General features: G+C 29.4%; 1 protein-coding gene across 2 annotated transcripts in view; it reads left to right on the forward strand.

The window, feature by feature from the left end:
* Positions 1-17778, forward strand: part of LOC107456652 (protein lifeguard 3) — a 38717-nt gene that overhangs the window by 5489 nt on the left and 15450 nt on the right. The window contains exons 1-3 of one of the 2 annotated variants that reach the window (XM_071181507.2): positions 2326-2464; positions 9589-9838; positions 12863-13017. In XM_071181507.2, the coding sequence (XP_071037608.1) occupies positions 9604-9838; positions 12863-13017 (390 nt within the window). In that variant the 5' untranslated portion in view covers positions 2326-2464; positions 9589-9603. Of the gene's footprint in view, positions 1-2325; positions 2465-9588; positions 9839-12862; positions 13018-17778 lie in introns of those variants that run through there. The other variant, XM_016074575.4, reaches the window with a different exon arrangement.

Below are 17778 nucleotides of genomic sequence, written 5' to 3' on the forward strand. Positions count from 1 at the left end.
AATTTTTTCGACTACGGAACCTTAAATAATCAACCTTTTTTGGCGAAACGTAAACTTTATAGAAAAAATGTATTAAGATAATTATGAACGTTATAGCTTATAAAAGAATTAACTCTACATATATAGAGGTTTGAATATTTTTGTTCTATTGTTATTAATTTTAAAATGAAATTGCCTTTTGCGAAAATTCCTTTTTAAAGCCTCCTCTAGTTATTTATAAAAATTAAGAAATTATGTATAAATTTTTTCTGAATCCTTAATTTTATACCTCATACTTCAAATTTTATTTTTAAAATTAAACCATGTTCTTTAATGACATTAGTGAACACAACAAGAATAACTTTATGCGTGCTTATGTTAATGAAATGATGAAAAACATAAAAATACTTATTTAATTTTCCTATTTTAATTGTTTTTATTTTAACCAAATTGTGTGTCACACTTTCTGTCACCTCTCTCTCCTCTAAGCGGGACATATTTTATGGAAGGCTATAAAATTCGATATCTTAATATTCGGATTATTTTTTATAACTGTTGCTATCCGAAATCATTAGTCATGTTTGCGTAAAATTTACTTTCAATTTTAGTTTTGTTTAAAAATTTCTTTACTTTTATTAATATACTTCAGACATATCCTGCTAAGTTCGCTTCCACTTCCGACCTGTCTGTGAGATGTATTGCAAATCATGACGCAATGTAAAGCTATTTTCATAATGGACTAAAAATACTATATAGAATATCCTTCAAAATATTTTTAAGACATAGTTTTAGCTCGTTTCAGGAAGAATACTGGTATATGCATCTAACTTAGAAATTTGGTTGTTTGCCAACAAAGTAAATAATAATTTTTTGTCTCATGGAAAGTTCCTCTAATTTGAATAACGGAGAGGAAAACTAAAAATCTTTTAGTTCATACCGCTTAGATGAAATGAAAGATGTATTTTGAAAGAGAAGTACCGATTTTATTACCAATGCTGATTTCCGTTCGGAAAAATCTTAAAACGGAACAGGGGGAATAAAATAAAAATTAAAAGCTCTCAACTTTCATTAGATAAAAAGGATCTGGTTTGCCCACTTTCAATACGACACTTGAACATACGTATCTATTTTATCTTCTAAGCAGGGAACTGAAAGGACCGAATTTATGTCATTTATCCGCCAAAATTGATAATATGTTCAGTCAGAATGCACCTGAAGTATATTTTATGGTATATAAACTGAAAAAAAGAAATATTTGAAACAGTTTGGTGAAAGTTATTATAATTTAAAAATTACTTAAAATATTTTGATCAAATAAAAGTTTTATAAATTATTTTTAATTTTTCATACAACTTGCAGGGCTCGCGCTAAGCATTCGCCACCTTGCCAAATACTATAAAATCGTAAATTTGGCAAAAATTATTCCACTGGAAAGAAAGATATAGATATTTAACCAATACTTCCTAGAAAAGAGAAAGCCTCAGCACAGGTTACCATAAACAAGAAATTCAATCTTTGTCCAAGCGTAATGACATCTTTCGTATTTACCACCACTGAGCAGCTTAGCAGCCCTATCGTAGTGACATCTTTCTTATTTTTCATTCATAGCGCAGTTTATGTTCGTTTTATCGGACTACTAAATTGATCGGTGCTGAGGCCTTTCTTCTAGGAGGTGTTGATTTAACTCGATCCTCAAAATGGAATTTTTCTAAACAAATCAGTATTTTTTATTAGATTATATTAATTTTCAGTAGATGCGTCGCATAACCAATTAAGAAATGGGTCCAAATTATATAAGCCTGAAACAAACGGCCGTAAAATTGTTTTCTATAGGAAAAAATTTATAAACAATTGTAAAGATTTGCATTTGGCAAAAATTAGCAAATACTTTTGATTGGCTAATTTACTAGCTAATAATTTGAAATCCTTAGCTCTGGCCCTGACTTGTTACTTTTACAAAATATAAGTTTAAAAAAATAGTATTTTAACTCTCGTAATTAAATTATAAAACTGTTATAAGTAGAGTTTTGAAAAATTTAAAAAAGACGAATTACTATTTGGACTTTAAAGTGTCCCTCGTTAAAATTGCTAGTTTTTACAATGTGTATCACCGTCAATTTTTATTAACTTTTTAGTTATGAAAACTGATGTTTTTTTTAGTCTGATTTTTAGAACGAATTCATATTACTTCACAAAGGACACTCTCATATTCACGTGACAACCTCCTGTCGTTTCCGTCCTTTCAAGAAAGCATCAATAGAATATGCATATTCTATGAGAGAAAGGCTATACTTGTCACGACAAAATTTGTAAGGTGCAGACTTATTAAGTCATCTTTCTAAATCTACAACTACAACGGTTTTTAGAAAGAGTGGAAGTTATAGTTTGGAATGAAGATATTTTCAATTGTATTTAGAAATTCGGATTTACCATTGAATTGAATCCTCTAATTCCAACTCAAATTCTTCGTAGTCAAAAATAAAAGGTACGCGATAAGCATTAATTTACATTTATTTTACTTAATTGTCAGTGTGTAATAAAATACGTCAACATAATACTTTCTGTGTAGTTGTATTCGAAAAATGATGCTTCTGATTGATAAGAAATTTATTCTGATTAAAAGTGACTGATAAAAAATTAATTAAATCTCCATTAAAAGATATGTATAAAATTAATGTATTTTTATTCAGTACCTTCAATGTGCGTGTTAGCGTGACAATTTAGCTTTACAACTTCCATAGAAATGACTTTTCAAATCATTATTTCATAAAACTAGAAAAATTCATTACAATTTGCATGATATCTAAAATTTAATGTCAGTTTATTTAGTTTAGATATGATATTTATCTCTTAATAGTATGGTATAAATAAATTATGTTTTCTCTTCATAAGAGTATTTTTTATTCCTGATAAAAGTTTTAAAATCCAGTTTGCGTAAGCTTCATTTATCATTTAGAAGATTTGTTAATAAATTTCATATCATTTGATTTACTAACCAAGTCAAATTTTTAAATCTTTATTTTTGCGGACAATTCATTTAAACTTCATTTCTTCTTTTAGTGACTAATTGAAAAACTCGATGTATCTTAACTCTTTAAAGTCTTTTTTTTTTTTTTTTACGTAATGTTTAAATATTTTTGGGTTTTAAATTGATCTGTTTAAATAAAATTCATGTAAATTGTCACCCAAAATTAATTTGATTTTTAAAACTTTTTGGTGGAAAGGTGGGTGGGATTTTTAAAATTTTACCTGCCGCAAAAAATTTGTCATGAACTTGAGATTCTGTGCTTATAAATAATTGAATCTATAAATTCTGTACAACCGAATTTATGAAACTACAAAGTTAACTACAAATAATCTCGAAAAATGATGAAATGAAACGCGCAATACTCAAGCAAAAATAGCTTGAGTACTGCGCGTTACACCAAATCGAGTTAATTTGATTTCTAATTGATCGAGTTAATTTGATTTGTAACTCAATTGCACCAAATCGAGTTAATGGGATTTACAATTTTATTTAGTTGGGGTTATGTAGATCTTCAAATCTCGTTCACTTGATTTGATTTAGTTAACGAACGACATATGGTAGTCATATGTTTAAATTTATTAGAATTAAAATTGAATATCAAAAAGCCGTTCAGCTCATGGCCTCAAATTTCTAATTGGAAGAATTTATGATGTTTTATACTTGTAGTTTAACTACCTTCATCAAAATTGCAGCATTAGCTGCATTTCGTAATTTCTTCCTATGACTAAGTACGGAAGTATTAATTTGAAACTAGTGTTACATAGTGGAAATATTCATTTGAAACAAGTTTGAAGATGCAAGGTAACAAAAAGTAAAAGGAGAAATTAATTAATAAAATAAAAGAACAACAAAGTCATCTTAAAAATATAATAAGTTAATAAAAATATTATACAAGTAATCTGTTTTTAATTGAAACTTAAATCATATTTAAACCAGGGTTGGGGTTTTGGACGTCCTAAACTAGTTTTGGACAGGACACGTGGGTTTTACTGTCCTAAACTGGGTAAAACTGTCATAAACTGGGTAAAACTGTCCTAAACTGGGTTATGGTTAAACTGTCTTAAAGTGTCCAAAACCTTGAACTTTGGTAAAAGGTAAAAATTCTATATTTGTAACCATTGTACACATAATAATTACATGTATCAATAAATATTTGATATTTTTTATACAATTTACTATTAACTTATTAAAAGAAAATAACATAATATAATAGGAAAAGGTTTATAATTTTTGAAGCTCAACAATTCATTGAACAACAAAAGTGAATAACTAATCCTTTAAATATAAATATGCTTTTAATACTCCTCATCATCATCATATTTGGCTAGACAGCCCAGGGTGGGCCAGTGCCTTCCTTTGAATTCGAATCCACTTCTCTCTACTTTTGACACTTGTTCGCCAGTTTTTCTCCTTTAGAGTAAGGAAATCAGTCTCAACTAAATCTAGCCATCTCAGCCTGGGTCTACCTCTTTTCCTGTTCGTTAGGGGTTTGTGTAATAGGATTTTCTTTAAATTTGAGTCATCATTCCTTCTGAAAATGTGAGCTGCCCAGTTCATTCGATTTATTTTAATGAATTTCACAATATCTGGCTCTCTGTAGATTTTATACAGTTCAGCTTTTAATACTGAGAAATAATATTTTTGCATAAGGATAAATATGGCAATATTAAAAAATAATAACTTTTCTTAAAAAAATACTAAATTTGTTCAAAAATTAACCTTTCATTTTTCACAATATTTTTTTAAAAATTTTTTATAATTTCTGCATCACAGGATGATAAAAAAGACATCTATTTAAAAAAAATATATATTTTTTTTAAAATATAAATATATTAGTTTAAATTGAAAATACAAAAATAACTGAAAAATGTATTAACACTTTTGAAGGCCATAACATCAGTTTCAGTAACTGACACTGGTGATGTATCACCACTATGCTAAAAGAATTGAACATGAATGAAATAAAAGTATTCTTGAATAGTACTATAGATAAATAAACCTGTCTATGACAAACCAAGCACTTAGTCCCTAATATTTTAACCTGTATGGCAAGGCCAAACTTCAGTTATGTACTATTGAATGAGAGGACCAATTGAACTTGATTACTGATTAATCTTCCTTTGTTAAAATTGAAGAGTCAAACAATAATAATAAAACATTATACTTTTAAAAACAAATATTCTCTGGTATATTTAATTATCAATATGTTATTAGTTCTATGTTTATTTTACCTCTTAAATATTGTTCAGATAAAATTGTGACATAATTTGAGTATAAGGGTTTTGGACAGTTTAAGACAGTTTTGGACAAAGGGGTTTTGGACAGGACGGTTTAAACCGTGGATTAATCCATTCTGTCCTAAACCTTGCCAACCCTGATTTAAACAACAGAGGAACGTTTAAAAAAACTAAAATGCGGTATGTTAAGATTTTTTATTTTTAAAAAAAATCTATATAAGATGGGTAAATAGATAGAAAAATATAAAGTGCGGTGGTTAAACTCAAAATTATATATATTATTATTATTAAAATATATATTAGAATCACCAAATTAACTAATGTAAAACAAAATTAACGATTAAAAATGTAGTATATTTCATACCTAATTATAAGGAAAAAATATAATAAAATACAACCATAGCTTATTAATCAAATTAAATAAAAACAACAATTAAAAATTTCCTAACAGAAAAGGAAGAAGCGCTAACTTGATTTTAAAACCCAGAATATAATGTGATCAACCGAATTTTAAAAAAATTATAATAATTTTTATCATAAAATGCATGGATAGGAAGAACAATTTATTAAATAGGAAATAATGGGAACAGAGGAAAAAGAAACTCACAATAAAGCGGAATTAGAAATGTATCACCTGATGAAAAGAAAGCTGCAATCTGCTTCTTAAAATAACGTCTGCTTTTAGCAATAAATAATCCTATACTTATAAATAAACAATCATCTCCTTTTATTTTCACTAAACAGGAAAAAATATAAAAGCAAACGATTTTTAACGATAGCAGATGTGATTCCACATCAGACAAAACTTGCTAATGATACCGCGCTTGTGAGGAATCAGAATTCATTCAATTAAAAAATATTTTTTCTTTGAAAGATATTAAAAAAAAATGTTTTTTTTTTTTTATTCAATTACGCAAGCGCAAATTGTGGTTGAAAACGAAAAAGTGAAATCTCAAAATTTCGTAGGATATCCATTTCCCCTTTTTTGGGTAAAATTACGTTTTTTCCTGAATTTTTATTTCGACTCGTTCTCCCTGACAATTCCTAGTGCGTACGAAGCCTGCATTCATTAGAAACGCTCTTTAAAAAATGCTGTGTCATAATAAAAACGTTGATAAAAGCGAAAGTGAAACCGAAGGAAAAAAAATAGTTCTCAGTTCTGAAATGTAACCTGAACGTTGTGAAAATCACACTTTTCTAGGTTACCTGTTATCCATCTTCCCGTACTAAAAAAAGTTACTATTAAAATAAAGTCTATAAGAAACTCTCTCTTATAATTCTGTGCTATAATTAGAACAGAAAAACAGCAAAAACTAAAATAAGTTCTCAATGCTTGAAAAAAAAATTATTTTTTTTTAAATGGCGAAATAGCTTGCTTGATCTCGACGCTTGAACATAATTTTTTAAAAATCAGGTCTGCTTAACTTACTACTATAATTCAGCATTAAGTTTTCTAGTTTCAAAGTTATGCTTTTTCTTCTGTCTTTCGGAACATAAATTAACAAGTTTTGGAACTTAACAAATATGTATAAAAACTATTTCTGATCAAGTGTTGTAAAAAATACGATATTAAATTATTCTTTATTAAATATTTTGAAATTCCCTCCACAAAAAAAAAAAACTGTCGATAAATACTTTACCGAAAAATGCTTCCGGAGTATCTGGCCAAATATTCGGGAAACGGACAGAATAGTGACTGAATATATTTTTTTTTTTTTTTTCTGCTTCCGCAGCTGCACTTTTCTTGCTATTACATCGTTGTAAGCCAGTTTCAGGGATGATTTTTTTTTACCTTTTTTTAAAATTTAATAATAATAACAATAACAAAATCGTACTCTTAATAGAAATTTTCTCTTTTTCAAATTCTCCTGGAAAAAATTTTTTCGTTTTGATTCTTTGTTCTACCAATGCAAACGCAATTTAAAATTACTTTCACCCTATTTATAATCACACATCTTGATTCCTATTTACGCTATTCAAAATCGCGGGTCTTGTGTTGTATATTCGCTATTTTATATCAAATATCGCGTTTCATATTCTCTCAATTTAAAAGCCTATTATAATTAAAAGCAATATGTTAAGTGACATAAAGATTATACTCCTGAGTTCGTATTAACGCGATTTCAAAATCACTTATCGATATTCACAGGGGTCTGTCCAGACATTTTGTGAAAGGTCCGTTTTTGTAAAATTGTGAAAAAATTGCTCGTAATTTGCGAATATAAAATAAACGTTAAGTCACATTCTTTCAACCAGGATCCGATTTTGTGAATTTGGGCAAATAGGGTCCGTTATTGCAAAAAAACTTTTTCAAGGAGTCTTTAAATTGTAAAGACATATAAGATTATGCTCAACACTGTAAAATTATAGTTAAAGAAATTAAATTTTAAAAAATAAACAGCAATTGCAGCTACTAAATTAGCGATTCAACATATAAATATTTGGTATTTAGCCTATACTGCTGAACGCAGAATATTAATTTCAGACGAATAAAGGAAGAAGCGTCTGCCAAAGACAAAATTTAGTTCGTTTACATCTGTCTTTCTCCCCACCCCCTTCCTGGGAAGGGTTTATTCGATTAACAAAACAATAATGAAGATAAACAAATTTGTGAAGGGTCCGATTAAAAGATAAATTATTTTGTGAAGGGTCCGTTTTCAAGTTAAAAAATTTTGTGAAGGGTCCGTTTTTAAGTTAAAATATTTTGTGAAGGGTCCGTTTTTATGAAAAGATATTTTGTGAAGGGTCCGTTAACGGACCCAAATTTCTTCTAAACAGACCCCTGATTCATATTCGCGCGATTTTATAATCAAACATCGAGATACCTATTGACGCGATTTTAAAATCAAATATCGAGATTCGCATGATTTAAAAATCATACATTGAGATTCATATTCACACAATTTAAATATAAATAAAATCTTGCATCGATATTTTTATTAAAACGTTGATAACATTCGGTAGATAAATGCTTCCTACCATAGTAACTGAAATTATAACTGCCAATTTTTTCTTGCTCAAATTAGTTTTTTTTTCTTTTCAACTATTTAAAAAATGTTTTTTCATGTAACATTTTTTAGGGGTCTGTCCAGACATTTTGTGAAAGGTTCTGTTTTTCTAAAATTGTGAATAAACTACTCATAATTTGCGAATATAAAATAAGCGTTAAGTCACATTCTTTCAACCAGGGTTCTGCTTTTGTGAATTTGTACAAATAGGGTCCTGTTATTGCAAAAATTGCTAAAAGCCTTTTCAAGAAGTTTTTAAATTGGAAATAGATACCATATACTGCTCAACAATGCTGCTACAAAATTAGAGATGCAACATGCAAATATTTGGTATTTAGCCTATACTGCTCAACACAGAATATTCATTTTGGACGAATAATGGAAACTAAATCACTCACATTTTTAATTAATTTCAATTGACGTATTTTAAGTAACACTACTTAGTTATGTATCACTTTTAATGTGTTACGCATTAAGTAAACTTAAACAATTCTTAAATTTATAACTTTTTATTTAAAAAATTGCCAGAAATTAATTTTTATTGACGTAATGGTCTATTAATTAATTTTATGAATAAATATAAATTGATCAATTATTTATTTACAAAAAAAAATAATAATAATAATCATTTAATATCAATAAGAATGTTCTCACAATGTTTGTAAAAGTAGAAATATTTTCTTAGAATACTACATTTGGAATTTAAACTTAGGAAACTTGGAAAACTTAGTTCGTTTCAACCCCCCCCCCCCCGGGGAAGGGTTTATTTGATTAACAAAACTATAATGAAGATAAACAAATTTGTGAAGGGTCGGGTTAAAAGATAAATTATTTTATGACGGGTTCGTTTTTATGAAAAGATATTTTGAGAAGGATCCGTTAACAGACCCTTGTTTTTGGATTTCCATTTTCAGCTTGTTTGCTTTTTTACCAAATTCATCCCTGTGGGATGAATCAATAAAGAGTTTTATAAAAATTAAAACATTTAAAAAATTCGTGATTTTCAAACAAATTTCACCAAAAGGAGGTGACGAAATGGTTGAAACTAGTTACAAGAGTTAATAAAATCTTGTAAAGTTTGCCTAGCCCTGTCACTAATACCTTTAAAGTGTTTCTAATTTTAAGGCCAAATTATTTTTACAATTTTCTTAGGGCGTAAAGAAAGAAGCATGAAATTGTAAAATTTAAATGCATGAGAAAAAATTTTAAATTTTGTAGTACCTAGTATTTTAATATCAATAGTATTTTTTTTCTTACTTGTCTTAAAGACCATTTTTATTTTATCTATTCTATTCTATGTTACCTTTGATTAATTTTAATTTGCATGTTTTTACAGATATTTGTTTGAAAAATGACATCTCAGGCTCCACCTTATCCAGGTTTTAAGCCTGAGCTTGGTATGCCTCCAGCATACCCGCATCAACAAATGCCTTATCCACCTCAACAACAAATGGCATATCCTGTACAATACCCAGGATATCAGCCTGTACAGCAACAGGGCCAGTATGCAAACCCTGGATACTCCAATCCTGCAGAACCACATCCTGCAACAAATCAATATGCACCTCCTCCAGGAGGACAACCTGGTAAGTGGTTTCAATTCTTATTTGATAAAATTTTTAAAATATATTTTGTCTTTTGAAAAGTTCAAAATAAATTAATAAATAAAATCTATTACATGATTGAAAACTTCATTCTCTTAAAAAATCTATCACAAGTAACAGTCGACATGTTACAAGCACTTCAGAAATAGAACTAGCACTTCAGAACTATTTTCAATATTTGCAAGACACGAATGAGAAGAAACAAAAGTGATTTGAAATAAAAATAAAAAAAAGTAAAATTGCGAACAAAAAAATGGAAAACAATGTTAAATACGATGGGTGGGATCTTGGGATTAAATCATAACAAAATGCCTTTAACGAAATATATTTAATAACAAAACACGGATGTTTATGATACAGTGGCATGAAAGAAACTGATTACAAAATGATACATTACTGCACAGAGCGCCATCTATTGAGTTTTAGAAATTATTAATATTGAAAAATATTATTAACAAAGGCAAGAAACAAAACTAGAAAAACCACAGTGACCGAGAGGGGCAAATCAGGGTAAAATGCATTACCACACGCTATGGAGAGGTGGTGAGGAACTAATGTCATTAACAAGGAACTGGCATTTATATGAATAAAACAAGATTCTAGGGCATCAAGATGTGACCAGAGTGAAAATAATTTTGCTATTGTCAAAATTTCATTTTTCGTTGGTAACTTTACGTTTTTTTTAATTTCAAATCACTTTTGTTTCTTCTCATTTCCATCTGATAACTCTTGAAAATTGGTGCCTATTTTTTAGGCGCTTGAAACATGTCAACTGTTATTTGCTATTTCTATAATTTTGAAGGGAATGAAGTTTTTTATCGGGTAATATTTTACTGTTTCGATTTCTAGGGATTATTTGTTTATTTAAAATCTAGTCTATGCTATTACCTTATTGTCAAATTTTTATATAGCTAGTTGATTTTTTTCTAGTGTTGAACTCTTTAAAAATATATACACTTTTTTCTTAGAAATAATTTTTAATTTTACTTTTAAAACATTTGTTTTCTACTTCTAAATTTGTTTGGAAATATTTAACATGCATTATATATGTCATTTTTATTATATCTACATATTAGTATTTGTATATTTAAGTTCAGTTTTAAGTTTATTAAATAACAGACATTATTAATAGGAAATCACACTGTATCAGTGAATACAACTGTTTAAGAATTTATTTATATTCATCATTTTAGAATGTGTGAATCAATTGCATGTTAATAACAATATTTTAAATGGTTTTAAACATTAAAATTGCTTACTTTTTGCCAATATAACGTGAAATGAACTGTTAAAGAAAAAGAAACCAATGTAAATTTTATGTAAATAGTGTCTTTTTCAAAAGCTTTTACTGTAATCTTGCAAACTTTCATGTTCCATTTCTAAGACCTGAAATTGAGAATACCGTTCTTCTGATAAATATATTTTAATTTTAAGTATACTATGTAATTTGTATATTGTTTTGTTACAAAATTTATGTTTATGTAAATACCATTTATGATATCTTAAATTGGGAAAACTGACATTTTTTAATATCTAAGTAATTGCCCTGTTACGGTTGGGTATAAAATAAAAAAAGGAATGAAAAGTTGCTAACAAGCAAGTGATAACAATTTAAAAAAATATAAAAATTAATGGCCGGGTGAAAAAAATATAGTGGTACATTTTTGAAGTTGTGTTGCAAATTTTACAACCCAGAAGGAATATTAATTTTTAAAGTCCCAGAAAATAACAAATATATTCTACAAAAAGACATACCTCCTCTCCATAGAAGCTATCCATACCTAGGAGGAAAACAACAACAAAACCAGTCAAAATGAAGTAGTCCAGTTCTTTTTACTAAATCTTTGTTGTTTATTGGAGATTTTATTAGGCAGACATCTTAAAAATTATCACAGTGAGGCACAACATCTTAAAAAAAATATCGTCAATGGCACAACATCTTAAAAAAAATCATCAATGGCACAACATCTTAAAAATGTGGGTACTAATGGTAGCTGGAGCAGGAGACCGAACTATCCCAAAATTTGTGCGTCATAAAGAAGAGTATTCAATCAAAAGGAATTCTTGTTAAAAAAGATTGAATCGTAAAATTTTTCTAAAAAGGAACAGCTGCCGATATTTTCGGGATTTTCTTTTGAAAGATTAAAACAGCATTACCATAAAGCTAGAAATGGCTGTGAAGGAGTCCATCAATGGCGGTGTCTGGGCAGCGGATCATATTAAAAGGCAGGAGATACACAATCAGGAATTTACTTAGTAGACATTAAATCAGAGAAAAAGAAAGCACAGCAGATTGACTTGCCAACATGGCGGTAGACGTGACGCCATACCAAAAGATGTTCTCTTCCTCTATAAAAAAGAGGAAGGGGGGGGGAAAAAAACGTCCTGCCAGGGAGCAGCGTGACGTTGGGGTGATGAAAGATTCGAATGCCACGAGCATCTCCCGCGCTCTGGCTTTTATAGCAAAAAGGAAAAAAAACCGAGTTGAGTACTCAAGGTACTGAAAGTATGAATTAAAGAAGTAAAATTTTAAGTTGAGATGTATTATCAATATTATTCTTAAGTGTTATTCTCACCTTCTGATTGACGTTGCAAAGCTAAGTTTCAGTCGACTTCAAAGTCTCGTGCTACATCAAACGACGCCGACAGCTTTTTCCACGAAAAGGAGTGTCTGAGGAATGTGCCAGGAACTTCCTGGGGAAAATGTCCTCATTGCGCTAACGCGTTAAGGGGTGAGAAGAAAAAGATGAAGAGAATAAAATTTGTATCATAAAATTATAAATTAAGCCGAAAAATTAAGTATTTTGATTAACAAAACAGGATATTTAGAAATTAGGCTGTGACTTAATGTCACAGTAATATTTTTCAATGAGAGACTGGTGTTTTAAGTCTAGTGTACTATTTAAGTCTAATGACTGTTTTTTTTTTTTTTTTTTCAGTTTAGTGAACTATTACTTAATTTAAATTCTTTGATCCGTGCTTTATTCTAAATATGATTATTTTTAGCAAATTATGGTGCTTATGGGGCTCCTCCAATTCCTATAATGCCCATGCGCTTACCTTTGGTAGATTCCGCAGATTCCTCTTCTAACAAAGATGATGATTTGCCAGGATTTATTAAATTTACTGATAAAGCCATACGAGCAGCATTCATACGTAAGGTATGTTAATTTATTATGTTCCCGTATTGCGATAATACCAACTTATGCAAATTTTAGAATTTTTTTTACAAATACTTAGTTTTGACCATGAAAGCTTCTAATAAATATTGGAAAGTTTCATTTATTTTCTAGTGCATTATCTTTTATGTTTATGATATCGTATTTTTTATTAACTTTTAGAGATAAACCTTAATATTTTTAATTCATATATTTTAAAAAATACATCTTTAAATGCTATAAAAAATTACATACTATGCAGCACTGATTCAATGATTAATCACTGATTTGATTCGAATCACCAACTTGCAACTAATTTGAATTGATTGATTTCTGATTTGAATCAATTGCGATTTGTATGAGTTGATTTTTATCAAAATAGATTTAAATTATAATGAATAATTGTTTCTTAAATTTCAGTTAGTTTTGTTTCATAGTGATGCTATGTCACACGGAGTTAAAAAATTCTTGTAAAACCTGAAATATTCTTACACATTCATTATTAAAGAATTCAATGAATTCAGATTTCTAAAAAATAATAATAAATTTCTTTTCCAGTTTCTGAAAATTTGCCATAGTTAAAAGTATTTATAACATTTAGCTACATATACAGTATGATTATATGAAAGATACAATAAGTATATATATTTACTTGAAACAATTCATTAATGAGAAAGAATAATAAATTTTTTTTTCTATCGTCATTAGTTGGGAAAAAAGTAGTGATAGGTAAGTAAACTTTTTTCGAGTTTTTTGAAATTTCATATTTTTTTGAAGCATTTGATTCGAATCATGTGATTCGCAGCTAAGTCGTTTTAAGTCATGTTATTCTAATCAGTGATACAAATAACTAGATTAAAAATGCGATCTGGACCATTTGATTAGAATCACTGATCTGAATCACTTCGTAAGAATAATTTATTTGAATCATTGATCAAACTGGCATGATTAGAATCACTGATCTGTGTCATTGATTCGAAAAGTGATGATTTGAATCAGTGATCTGAATCATTCATACAAATCACCGTTAGAATCAATGATTCAAATCTCTTTATCTGAATCACATGATTTGAATCTGATCTGAATCACTTGGTTCAACTAATTATCCAAATCACATACAGTCGGATCTCGTTTTAGTGAATTCCATGGGACCGAAGCTATTTCTACGCAATAATGAAAATTCGTTATACCGATATTACGAATTTTCAGCATTAACAAATATTATTTCGTTACATTGGGATTACTATTCGTATGAAAAATCAATTTACAGTTTTGATATATTTTTAATCTAGATTTGGGAAATATCAATGTAATATTAAAAGAGCGCACAAAACTAATGTAAACAATTTATTAACACTTACTAATTAGGCAGATACATAATCAGTAATTTTTTTTTGAACAAATGATTTAGAACCAGTAGAAATTAAAAATTTTTCCAAATTATGCACATGTTCAAACAAAGTATCTGAAAAGTTTTTTTGTGCCGATAAATATCTCTTTACAGCTTCCAAATTGGCCAAGGCTTTTGAAACTGTAGGTACATTGTTTTCTTCTGGACATTCTTCATCATCGCTGCTGTCCGAAAGTGATTTTTGTTTGTTTTCTTGAATCAAGCGTACAATATCATTGTCTGTCAATGCTTCGCATGTGCTAGCATCATCATCTGCAGTCAGAAAATCGTCAAGATTGACTACGTTTGGCACGATGTTTTTTTGTCACATGTTCCCATAAAGGCTGCAAATCGATGATAACATCATTAATTTCATCGACTGTTTCATTGTCAATTGCCAAAATTAAATTTGCTTTCTTCCACCCATTACAGATGACTTTTTGGCTAATGTCTTTCCATGCTCCAGCAATCATATCCATTGCTTGCTTTACATCTGGTTTCGTAATTGCTTCTTTGCTTCCGATTTGCACAAGCGTACGCCTCAGAAGTTGTGTTCGATACTTTCCCTTTACCACTTTAATTATACACTGGTCAAGAGGTTGTAAAATTGACGTACAAATAGGAGGAAAGTATTCGATGTGAATACATTCCAATTTTGGTGGCTCATTGTGGGGTGAACAATTATCAATAAGAAGCAGAATTTTTCTTTTCTTACGTTTCATATCTTCATCAAATTTAACCAACCACTCATTAAATATTCCAGTCGTCATCCACGCTTTGCGGCTAGATCTATAATCACAAGGTAGTGAATTTACATTTTTTAGGCACCTAGGTTTGGCAGATTTGCCGATAACCATAACTTTTCTCTTTTCAGTGCCTGACATATTGCAGCAAAACAAAGCAGTTAAACGCAGTTTTGAATTTTTGCCTCCAATGCATTTATCCTTTTTAAACGCCAAGGCTTTGTTTGATAACAACTGGAAAAAAATTCCCGCTTTGTCTGCATTGAAAACATCAGAAGGATCATAAGACCTAATTGCATCCGATATTTTTTCTGATTTCCAGTCATTCACTGCTTTTAAATCAACAGAGTTAGCTTCACCACAAATTTGCTTTGCAACAATACCATAATGTTCCTTGAATCGATTCAACCACTTGCTTGAAAATGTTCGTTTCCAAAAGTTCTTGCAAATTCTAAAGCCTTTTCACGAATGAGGGGCCCGGAAATTGGAATATTTCGGGAGCGAATATCCTGGAACCATGTAAAAACAGCTGCATCTACATCTTGAAAATTTGAAAGTCGTATTTTTTTTCTATGTGATCCGATCAATGCTGATTGCACTTGCTGTTCCAACTTCGTTCAATTTTTTAAAAAAGTAAATAGAGTAGATGGGGATAGTCCATACTTTGTCCCAACGTCAACTTTTTTTATCCCATGATCAACTTCTGAAATAATTTCCAGTTTTTCCTTAATAGAAAATTGTTTACGCTTTTGACCACTCATTATGCTTACGAAGGAAAACAAAATGCTTGCAAACGTTGAAAGCAGACAAACTGATTTAACTAACCTTCTCCTATTGAAGTTGCACACCACTCTGGTAATTTTCTGAAACTTGTTTACACCCCTTTTACACCTTGAGTTCTTAGAACAGCTCTCCCCCCCCCTATTTAGTCTGTTGTAATTCAAGGAAGGAATTGTTCTGCTAAGGGTGGTCACTTCTAATCTATCATTCTTGACAAGCCCTTTCTATTGAATAGAATTCCCTCTTTTAAAAGCATGTGTTTTTTGACTTCTTAAAACATGAATGAATCAATGCAAGGGTCAACTCAGGGTGGTCTCTTTCCAGTGATTCTTCTTTTTTTGACAGGTTTTTCACATTTGAAACTTATTAGTATTTTAAGGGTGATAAAACATTTCATTTCTGAGAACATTTTTGAAGAAATGTGTCTTGTTCATCAAAGAAAATAAGACCTGGTGTTCATTTTCGCCTTCGCTAAATCGGATAATTGATTTCGTAATATCGGTATTTTTTATACATTGTTCACATGGAAATACATTTGGGGATTTGAAAAATATTCGTTACTTTGAAATTTTCGCTATTTCGAATTTCGCAAAAACGGGATTCGACTGTATTACGAATCACTGATATGAATCAGGTGATTCCAATAATTTGAATCGAATCAGTGATTTGAATAACTTGAATCGTATCATTGATCCAAATTATTGAATTTGAATCATTGATTTGAGTCACTTAATTAAAATGACTGTTCTGAATCCCTTGACTTGAATCAGTGATCTGAATTACTTGATTCTAATCAGTGATGCGAATCATATAATTTGAATCACTTGGTTCCGATCACTGATCTGAATCTCTTGATTTGAATGATGCTCCAAATTACATGATCCGAATCGCATGATTTGAATCACTTTATCTAATCAGTGATCTGAATCACATGATTCGAGTCCTTGATCTGAATCACTTCATAATAATCAGTCATTTGTATCACTTGATTTGAACAGTGATCCGAATCTCATGTTTTAAAACAGTGATCCGAATCTCATGTTTTAAAACAGTGATCCGAATTCAGTCACTTGATTAGAAAGACTATTCTGAATCCCTGGACTTGAATCACCAATCAAAATCACATGATTAGAATCAGTGATCAGAGTCACTTGATTCGAATTCATTCCTCTCACTGCGTTATTTTAGCGCAAACAGATTGTTTCACTGAAATTTGTCTTATGTACCTTTTTTGATATTAAAAAAAGTTATTCATAGCACAGTCACAAAACTATTACAGATATGCTAAGAGTAGAAACGTAAATATTTTTCAATATAAAATGAGATATTAGAACAATCAAAGTTCGGTATATGAAGAATTAAAGACTAAGAGTGTAAATTATCCTCTTTTTTTTTTTTTTTTTTTTTTTTTTTTTTTTTTAACCGTATAAAATGGGATATTAGAACAATTAAAGGTAAAAGTATAGCATAAGAACAAAAAAAGTTTAGTATATGAAGAATTAAAGACTAAAAGTGCAAATTATCCTTTTTTTTAAAAAAACAGCCCTTTCAGAAAAAAGAAAAGCAAATTAATTGAAACAACAATAAAATCTCTACCATCATCTAAATTAATGCAGAGCCTACAGTCTTCTGATCTCCTCGAATTTAATATTCTTGATAGTTGGGAGACTGAAAAAAAGAACATTGATTGTTTAAGATAAAAAAGAGTGACAGTAATTTATATATTAATAGGTTGGAAAGCCACACCTTCTTCTGAGGAGAAAAAAAATCAGCCTTTTTTTTTTTCTAAATGATTCACAGCAATTTAAGCTCTTGAGCAACACCCATGTATTCTAGTGTTCTTTTTATTTT

The sequence above is a fragment of the Parasteatoda tepidariorum genome, chromosome 8 (assembly GCF_982258835.1).
Source record: "Parasteatoda tepidariorum strain Cologne lab strain chromosome 8, Ptep-v5.0, whole genome shotgun sequence".
In the NCBI taxonomy this organism is placed as follows: domain Eukaryota; kingdom Metazoa; phylum Arthropoda; class Arachnida; order Araneae; family Theridiidae; genus Parasteatoda; species Parasteatoda tepidariorum.